The sequence below is a fragment of the Fonsecaea nubica genome, assembly GCF_001646965.1.
Source record: "Fonsecaea nubica strain CBS 269.64 chromosome Unknown Scaff73, whole genome shotgun sequence".
NCBI lineage: Eukaryota > Fungi > Ascomycota > Eurotiomycetes > Chaetothyriales > Herpotrichiellaceae > Fonsecaea > Fonsecaea nubica.
In genome coordinates, this window is record NW_019173746.1 from 76,207 (window position 1) to 86,492 (window position 10,286).

General features: G+C 51.4%; 1 protein-coding gene across 1 annotated transcript; it reads left to right on the forward strand.

The window, feature by feature from the left end:
• Positions 1-4,899: 4,899 nt before the first annotated feature.
• Positions 4,900-9,676, forward strand: AYO20_08784 (hypothetical protein; the record flags this gene model as incomplete). The annotated part of the gene is made up of 4 exons (XM_022647060.1): positions 4,900-5,337; positions 5,390-8,416; positions 8,465-8,694; positions 8,743-9,676. 4 exons carry the CDS (start codon positions 4,900-4,902, stop codon positions 9,674-9,676), a joined length of 4,629 nt encoding a protein of 1,542 aa, XP_022496980.1.
• Positions 9,677-10,286: the final 610 nt, after the last annotated feature.

Genomic DNA, 10,286 nt, shown 5'->3' on the forward strand with positions numbered 1-10,286 from the left:
TACGTACATTCTCCGGGTGGCCCTCCCCAACAGCGTCCTAGCGCTCTACGAGTACGAGTATATCGAAATCCACCTCTCCTCTCGAGCACGGTGCAGGGGCCAATCAAGGAGGGAATATGGAACTACCTCTCAGGGGGACCTATATCCGGAAACCTCACAAATTTCTCGAACAGAACGAGATTTTACACCAGTCGCAGTCGGTGCTGTCTTGTCGACGCCGTTGTGTACTGATCAATGAGAACGCTGTCCGAATGGTCTGGGTGAAAGCGCCACTTTGTCCCTTGTTGACGATCCTGAGCTGAGTGAGAGGCCCATGCGTGCCATGGTATTGTCTTGCTGCCGAGATAGGGCACGAGCTTTACCTGGAATGAATCTCGACTAGCCAGCTCCCTATCACCGCCACCCGCCTTGTCGCCCCCCCGGGTCTCTGGCCATTGTCTCCACTTCCAGCTTCTTTGGATCCAGAATTCGAAAGCCAGATCCATTTTTACCTTGTTCTGTCCCCTCTGGGTGCCCTCCGGTACTTCGCTAGCTTATGCAACTGAATATCGCCTAACGAAGGACAAACCAGGGATTTGTGAAAAAAAGTCCTATCTTCAAGCTAGGAAGTCTTGACGGTCGATATTGGTCGGATTTTGTTCAAGGCCAACATGTTGAATGCCGTTTGGCGCAATAATGGTGAAGGATGCCCCATCCGCCCGCTTCCCATGGCCTATTGCGCTGCAACTGAAAGTAAACGCCATGCGGGCACTGGCATGTGCTGCAACAATAATGATGAGAGGCCTCACCGACAGCGCGGGGCGTATGCTTGCGGCACAGACTCATCCCTTTGAAGACTGAACCGGATTCGTCTCAGCCATCAGCGTTGCATGTCCACAACCGCGGTCGGGACTCTGCCAATTGTGAGGTTGAGATGCGCCGCACACAATGTCCTGGGTCAAATTGAATACCCCAATGAACATGGGGGGATCTGGTACATCTGGATACACCCCTGGCTGCATATCCGGTCTAGTCTGAGACTTGCATACGTAGCAACCCTAAATTTGACTCCCCAGTTTATTCCGGGCGGCGGGACACATTATTTTCGTTTCATCTCCTAGGAGCCTGGCCATCTGCAATGACGATCACACAAGATCCAAGTCATGACACTGCTTTGTACAAGGACGAGCACACCGCTTTCCGATATCAACGCCCACCGGTCCAACGATAGGAAGGCCTTGGTGAAAAAAGATTCTCTTCAGCCAAGAAAGGCACAGTTACGTACTGCTATGGATGCAGCTAGCGATTCAAGGCGCCACTGAGGGATTGGCGTCATGTTCAGGCCAGTGGCACCAGTGGAGACTGAGGAGAGTCTCCGAAAGAAGACTGGTTCGTACCTGATAATGATGTGTGGCGGTGGAGCTTTGACAACCATGGCACAGTCAACTTCAGGCTCGGAGCTTCCAAAGGTCCGACGCCATGTCAAACTGTGATGATAGCACAGACATATGCAGAGGACTGACACGACCGAGTACTCGGGCATCTTTTATACCTCTTTGTGCCATTTCCCGCGACAGCAGTGCTCTGTAAAAGCCCATAGGGCGACAGATCGCCATCTTCCACCTTTCTTTCTGGACCTCTCACACATTAACCGCGTCCTACCAATTTGGCTGCATTGATATCGGTGACGTGGTGACCGGGGGGGTTGGCCTCTTCTGTCGTCTCAACAATGGGGGCCTCGTGGGAGTGACCAGCACTGGCTTATTGCAGTTGCGGCTGTTGTTCTGTCCAACGTTCCCCTAACACCTAGCAGCGTGTTCGCGTCAAGGGTTATCGGCAAGCGAGATATCTCCTTATCCGGGAAACCCGGGAAGGTTGCCTGTGGCTGGTGGGCTCCAAAAAAAGCGAAAATGGTAATCTAAAACGACAGGGAATCTTCCTTGAACATGCCGTCAGCGACTCGGTGCAGAAAAGCAGGATCTGCTGGTGCGTGTCCTGAAAATCCAACCCCGTGGCGTAGATCCAGAGCCTGGTTGCCTGGGTACATGTGTACTTGGTACAAGTACCAAGCAACTCGTGAGCTACTCTTGTGTCCGTTATCTCCTCTTCGTACTCGGTACTCCTTGCTATTTGATCCTCCACAAGCAAAGCTAACCTAAGCGTGTGCCGTGCCTAACCCTATCTCCTGCAGATCACCTTGAGCCTTTTGCAGCTTAAAAATCTGGGTTGAGAAATTATTATTTCGCCATCCTGACCAAGGTCGAATTCCTCTCACTCGGTACCTCGTCCATAGCTCCCTTATATCTCGCTTGGCGGCTTGAGCGTCACGTTTCTCGGCACCGAGTCTTACACAGTTACTGTCCATACCCGTGGGGACACTCCTAAACGCACACACCTATAAGTCTGAATAGCTTCAGATCAAGACATGCCCTCCCGGCTCACTTCGGCGCCGACCCGACCTACGGACGCATTGCGCACGGTGGGATTAGCATCTCTCGAAGGACTTGCAACCAAACCTGGATAGTATTCCCTTTGGCATCTTCTGTGACAGTGTCAATTGTGCAAGATTCATCACACCCCGCTTTGAGTAGGCTCGGATTAGCTTATGCAGAATCCTGAAGCTTGCTTAATGATTCATCGAAAGGGGGGTCTGGTGGCTATGGGGTACTACGTATATTGGCGCACAAGGGAGCGCTGAGCGGCACTCTCGATCTGACATCTGATGACGATATGCTAACTTCATCTGCGTGTGAGAACGACCAGCTCAACGGACCATTACATTGGTGACCGAAACAAACTGTCGAGGACCACCGGCGTTCTAGTCCTCATTAGAGTGACGACGCTCAAGGTTGCATGCAAAGCTACTAGTCTCTGACGAGTTCCCGCTGCTGCCTACGACAACCTCTTCTTGCTCTCCTATCGTTACAGCAAGGTCTGGGTCAATGCTCGTCCTTCTCCAGGTACTGTTATTCACGTACTGTCCGCTACTTGCAAGAGACTTGTGACGATGTTGGGAGAGGATTAAAATACACCTGGGAGCCGGAACCATAGGCTATGCTGAATAAATATGAGAGACGAGAACACAAGTCAGAGGCCAGCTGAAACAGTGCAGAGACATGATCTTGGGAGTAACTAAGGAGGCCCGGTGTTCCGGAGACGGAGATGCGTGCGAGTAATAGGAGCCGGGCAGTGTTGCATTTCAGGCGTCCCTTCTGGTAGCAGATTGTCGACACCCATATGAGGAGAAGGTTTTGTCATCGATGAGTATGAGTTCTTCAGTTTCTTAAGGTTGCTGGGCACATGCGGCTTACCGCAGCCGCAGCTCGTGGTAGTACCAGCCGCAGTTTGTGCATCTGTTGACTCAGCCTGATCGACGACTTGCCTAAAGGATAAAAGTGACAATAACCGTGAATCTTTTGCTCTCTAATGTTCTAGAAGGAAATCACAGAATGCACCCCCCAAGTCCGGACTCCGGAGCGGAGTGGTTCTATCGGAGACAAGACACTTCCAATCGTGTTTCAACTAGAGTCCCAAGTAATTTGAAGTCTTGTTGCGATCTTCTACCCATCATATCCACCTCTTGCGCCTCAACGTGACCGGCTGTAACGAGTACGTGGAGAGAGCGGTTCGAGGGGTAAGCTGTGTGTCTGTCTAGCCCATCCCAACGTCAGATCTCGTGCAGATATCGAGCATGCTTGGTCAGCGTCGAGCGGCACAAACAACGGAGAGAGGCAAGGCCAGTCGCCCACAGGGGTTAGAGGTGGCCCCGAGGGGAGAATCGTAGCACTGGGCAATGGCTGTGACTAGTCATTGATTCGTCGACGGCAGGGCTCGGGAGCTTGGGCGCACCAGCCAAAGACCAAAGGGTAAAGAGGCACAAGGAAGTCGATGAGTGAACAATGCGGGTGTGCACAATAATGTCGAATTGATGCCATCATTGGACGAATGCTCGGTCATGTAGTGGTAGTATCTATCGAGTTGACATGCTCGCAGTAGTGGAAAGAAAAGAAGCAGACAGGAACATCTCTTCTCCCCCCTTCCCCCCTTTTTTTTCCTTCCCATGCTCGCTGTCTTCTGGGCATAAAATCTTAGGCAAAACTGTCCTGTTCGTCCGTGCTCGGTACAAGCCGGAGTTTAGGAGCCTGAGCACCGACCACCTGAAACCAACACGCTTCACACGCTTCGGCCCCTGGGCTTGAAAGGCGTGCAGAGACGTGTGCGCGTTGGCATTATTGGCATTACTGGCATTACTAGCATTACTGGCGTCTGGCATTGCGTCCTGCCCAATCTCGAATACCCTCATCTCTCTTACCAGCCCATTCTGTGCCTGGTCGCCATTTCTGCGTTGCACAACCAGTCATCTCACGCAGTCCTCGCAAAGGCGACAGCGGAGCCCCGGGGCGAACACCACGTTACCGAGTACGGAGTGCAGTTTTCGGTCTATCAAGCAAAAAAACCCTCCGAGGATTATACTCCAACCGCCCCCATACCTCTTAGATCCAAGTGTACATCGCATCTTCGAGCTCACGCCCGACTCCTTCCCTCTCGCCGTCCCTTTGTCAACCACCCATCTTCTTCCCTCTATACCTTCGACCTTTTGTGCGCAACACTGTAGCTGGCACCGACTCTCCTTTTCCTTCCTCAACGATGCGCGTTTTCTCTGGCTGCTGACGTGAGCCGACTCTTCCGAACCTCCCTCTTCCCCAGCCTCAAAACGCCGGCAGTCGACCATCGACCCGGTTCGTCTCCACGAGTTTCCTCAAACGTCCCAGAACAGCGGAAAATACCTGGAATTGTGGTTTTGGCAAAAGTTTCTGTTTGGTTGGTTCTCGATAACAGAAGAGCCACACCCCGCGCCTTCGGGGTGACGGATTCCCCCCTTTGCTGGATTTCGACAACACCTCCGCTTGAATTCGCATCATGGCTAGGATACACTTTACCAGCGGCGAGACCAGCGTCTCGAAACCGGTCAAGAGAATGCGTTGGGCTACAACCCGAAAGCCTGGCCAAAGCGGAGCGAAGAAAAGACTATCCCTGCTTCAAAGAGTGCCCAAAGTGACTGTGTCGACTTACGAAGAAAAGCCGGACGGCCCCAAGAATTCAGGTCTGATCACGGACGAGAGTCCCCTCGGCGAACAGCAAATACAGGAGGAATCGCACGGGCACGGGCGCCAGATCTACGTCAATTTACCTCTCCCTCCCCAAGCAAAAACAGAAGATGGCCATATCATAGCCCAGTACTCGCGGAATAAGATTAGGACGGCAAAATATACCCCTCTGAGCTTCGTGCCCAAAAACTTGTGGTTTCAATTCCACAATATCGCTAATATATACTTTTTCTTTACTGTTATCCTCAGTGTAAGCTGTTGTGGGAATCATTTTATACGGTTAAAATGTCTAACAATGTCAGATATTCTCCATTTTCGGAGCCTCGAATCCTGGTCTCGGTTCCGTCCCCCTGATATTCATCCTGACGGTGACCGCAATCAAAGACGCAGTGGAGGATTGGCGCAGGACGGTGCTGGACACCGAACTCAACAACTCACCCGTTTATCGACTGGTAGATTGGAACAATGTCAACTCTTCGGATGACGATATCTCCCTCTGGAGGCGCGTGAAAAAGGCCTGCACGAGATCGGTTATTTCGACCTATCGCTGGATGAAGAGCTTGAGGAAAGGTCATCCTAAACCATCTGAAAAAGATGCAGTCACCGATCACCCTGGTTTGCAGAGAAATAATTCGATCGCCACGAGACACACTATTCGAAGCTCGATCTACTCGGAAGAGCGTGAATCTTTCCATTCCTCCCAGAGTCAGACCGGCGAAGATATTGCAATGACTCCTGTGCCTTCCCCGGGCTATCGATCAAGCCTCTCTCCAGATGCCAACGGCGGACCTCCGAGTAGTGCATTCTCCTACGAAACGGCGGACGAAGCTCGCGCTGCCGGAGACAACGCCCCCTCAATGCTCCGAACCCAGAATCCCTCGAAAAGGAAGAGCGTCGCCCCCCCTAAGAAGGACTACGGCAGCTTGATCAACCCTCACAAGGAAGTCCCTGATACTGCCCGATTCAAGAAAGACTACTGGAAAAATGTCAAGGTTGGAGATTTTGTCCGTATCTACAATGACGAGCCAATCCCAGCCGACATTGTCGTCCTCTCTACATCTGATCCGGACGGTGCTTGCTATATTGAAACGAAGAACTTGGATGGCGAGACAAATTTGAAGGTTCGGCATGCCCTCCAGGCCGGACGCAGAGTCAAGCACGCCAAAGACTGTGAATTCGCCGAGTTCATGATCGATAGTGAAGGGCCTAGCCCGAACTTGTATGCTTACAGTGGAGTGGCCCGTTGGCAACAACAGGACCCCAAGAACCCTGACGCACCGACCCATGACATGGCAGAACCTATCACCATCAACAACATGCTCCTTCGTGGCTGCAGCTTGAAAAATACCGAATGGATTCTCGGGGTGGTTGTGTTCACTGGGGGTGAGACAAAAATCATGCTAAATTCGGGCATCACACCCAGCAAACGTGCACGGATAGCTAGGGACCTGAACTGGAACGTCATCTACAACTTTATCATCCTGTTCTTCATGTGCTTGGTTGCTGGTATCGTGCAAGGCGTCACCTGGGCTGGAGACGACAACTCGTTGAACTTCTTTGAGTTTGGCTCAATTGGCGGCAATCCCCCAACCGACGGCTTCATCACTTTCTGGGCCGCCTTGATTTTGTTCCAAAACTTGGTGCCAATTTCTTTGTACATCACCTTGGAGATTGTCAGATCCATTCAAGCCTTTTTCATTTGGTCCGATATCCATATGTACTACGAGAGGCTTGATTACCCCTGTACCCCCAAGAGTTGGAACATCTCGGATGATTTGGGACAAATTGAGTACATCTTCTCGGACAAGACTGGAACCTTGACTCAGAATGTTATGGAATTCAAAAAGTGCACCATCAACGGAGTTCCATACGGCGAGGCGTACACCGAAGCTGAAGCAGGGATGCGAAGAAGGCAAGGGATTGATGTCGAGGCTGAGGCCGCCCGAGTGCGTCAAGAGATTGCAGACGCACGCGTGGAGATGTTGAAGTTGCTCCGCAAGACCTACGACAATCCTTATCTTCACGATGATGAGCTCACTTTCATCTCTCCGACCTTTGTAGCTGATTTGAATGGGCAGTCGGGCGAAGCACAGCAAGCGGCGACAGAACGTTTTATGATTGCTTTAGCACTTTGTCACACGGTCATCACGGAAACCACTCCGGGTGATCCACCAAAGATCGAATTCAAGGCCCAGTCACCCGATGAAGCTGCCCTCGTTGCCACCGCGCGTGACGTGGGGTTCACCGTCTTAGGTCGCACCAATGATGACCTTCACGTTAATGTACTTGGCGAAGATCGAACCTACCGCATCCTGAATACTCTGGAGTTCAACTCGACGCGAAAGCGAATGAGTGCCATTGTGCGCATGCCTGATGGCAAGATTAAGCTGTTCTGCAAGGGTGCTGACAGCATGATTTATTCGCGGCTTGCTCGTGGCCAGCAGCAAGAACTCCGAAAAGCGACGGCTGAAAACCTGGAGATGTTTGCCCGTGAAGGACTCAGGACGCTCTGTGTGGCCGAGCGAGATCTCGACGAAGAATTCTACCAAGAATGGAACAAGGATCACGACTTTGCCGCCCAAGCTTTGACCGACCGAGAGGACCGCCTCGAGGAGGTTGCCGACAGGATCGAAAGAGAACTTACACTTCTTGGAGGCACCGCTATCGAAGATCGTCTGCAAGATGGTGTTCCCGACACGATTGCCCTTCTTGGCCAAGCCGGCATCAAGCTCTGGGTCCTCACCGGGGACAAGGTTGAGACTGCCATCAACATTGGATTTTCTTGTAATTTGCTCTCCAACGAGATGGATCTGATCCTATTCGATATTCCCGAGGCCAGCGTTGATGAAGCTGCGAAGCTGCTCGATCAGCATCTCCAGACCTTTGGGTTGACTGGGTCAGACGGAGAACTTGCAGCCGCTAGGCTCATCCACGAACCTCCGCCTCCGACTCATGCTTTAGTCATTGATGGAGAATCGCTCAAGTTGGTCTTGCGAGATGAACTAAGACAGCGGTTCCTGTTGTTGTGCAAACAGTGCAAGTCTGTCCTTTGTTGCCGGGTTAGCCCTGCACAAAAAGCCGCTGTGGTTCAGCTTGTCAAAAACGGTCTGGATGTCATGGCTTTATCTATCGGCGATGGTGCCAACGATGTTGCCATGATCCAGGAGGCTGACGTTGGTGTCGGCATTGCTGGTGAAGAAGGGCGGCAGGCCGTTATGTCGTCCGATTATGCCATTGGTCAATTTCGCTTTCTGCAGCGCTTGGTTCTCGTCCACGGTCGTTGGTCCTACCGCCGTCTTGCCGAGAGTATTTCCAATTTCTTCTACAAGGTTTGTGCAAATTCAAAGGTATCCTTGAGCTTGACTGACTGTGTTTAGAATCTGGTCTGGACTGTTGCACTGTTCTGGTACCAGATATACAACAACTTTGATATCACCTACCTCTTTGACTACACCTACATCCTCCTCGTAAACTTGGTCTTCACATCCTTGCCCGTCGGGCTGCTTGGTTGTCTGGATCAAGATGTCAGCGACAAGGTGTCTCTTGCAGTCCCCCAGTTGTACCGACGCGGGATGGAGCGAAAAGAATGGACGCAAGTGAAGTTCTGGTAAGGAAATTGACCGTTTGTTGGATCATTTCATCTGACGAGAGCTAGGTTATACATGGTTGACGGCTTGTATCAATCTGCCATTTGCTTCTTTATGGCCTATCTCCTTTTCCAACCCGCGACTTTCGAGACCGAGAACGGACGAGGTATCGCCGACCGAAGCCGCATGGGTGTCTACGTTGCCTGTGTGACTATCGTTGTCATCAATTCCTACATCCTTCTCAACACGTATAAATGGGACTGGCTCATGGTGCTGATCACTGTCCTCAGCAGTCTCTTGATCTTTGCCTGGACGGGTATCTACTCTTCTTTCGAAGCATCCTTCCAGTTCTACAAAGCTGGGGCTGAGGTCTATGGGCAATTGACGTTCTGGGCGTTAACACTCCTGACATTCGTGATATGTCTGCTACCTCGCTTCTGCGTGAAATACGTCCAGAAGAACTACATGCCCTACGACATTGACATTATTCGGGAACAGGTTCGACAAGGTAAATTCAAATACTTGGACGAATATGAGGCTTACGTTCCTCCCAAAATCGTCGATGTTTCAGGCACATCATCGGAACAGCCCGAAGAAGTTCATGTGGAGCCGAGCGGGCAGCAGCAGGCTCACCATGCACGATATGGAAGCATGGCGGAATCGCAGCGACCGATCTATCCGCCCTCGGAGGCACCTACCCGTCACCCTCACAGCCAAACAGGCAGTGACGGCACGGATAGAACACAGCCGTCCTTCGACATCACAGGATATCCTGGAGACTCGTCTACCCCCGAGAAGTTGCGGCGGAGAAGACCTTCGGTGGAACGTGCTCGCTCGTCATTTGAGAGGCAACGCCAGTCTTTCGACAAGCTAAGACCGAGCTTCGAAGGGAGTCGCGATTTCACCAGCGCCGCCATGTTGTCAAGAATGGAATCCCAGTATTCCCAACCTGGTCTTAGTGAGGTCAATACTCGAATAATCCCTGAGGAGAACGTGCAGTGACCTCACGGCGAGGGGCAACAGCACATTGCGTGTATCACGAATTTACGCCGGTCTTCTATTCTATACCTACGACAATCACGGCGTTGCAGGACCACATGGAAACCTGGGGATGGTATTATAAGGGGGGGGGCATTCCAAGGGACAGGCTATCGGATTGTGAAGTATTTAGCGAAGGCTTTTTTTTGCTGCATATACTTTTTGAAAAAGCCACACTCAAGCCACGCACCTGATCAGGGCGAGACTCAAGCGACTGATTTTTAGATAGAGCCGCCATTTGGTAATCACGATCGACTCCTGCCTTGTAGATATCCAACAAGCATGACGACATTTAATTGACTGAAAGTTTCTGTTTCGCCACTTCTAGCTACTATTCACTGGTTATCTGGATTTCCATCTCGCAGCTGCCACATACAAATCGACGCATATAATTAAGTGATGTACTCGGTACAAATAGCCACATGCCAAGCCACTTTAACCGCTTAGTATATTAGCGCAACACTAGTGACAGCAGTGAATGCTAGCCCCCCAATGTACATTACATAAGTTAGACGCCAAGACTAGCTAAATAGTCTAGCGCGGTAAAGTTAGTTAGTGACAGTTCACGCGACTT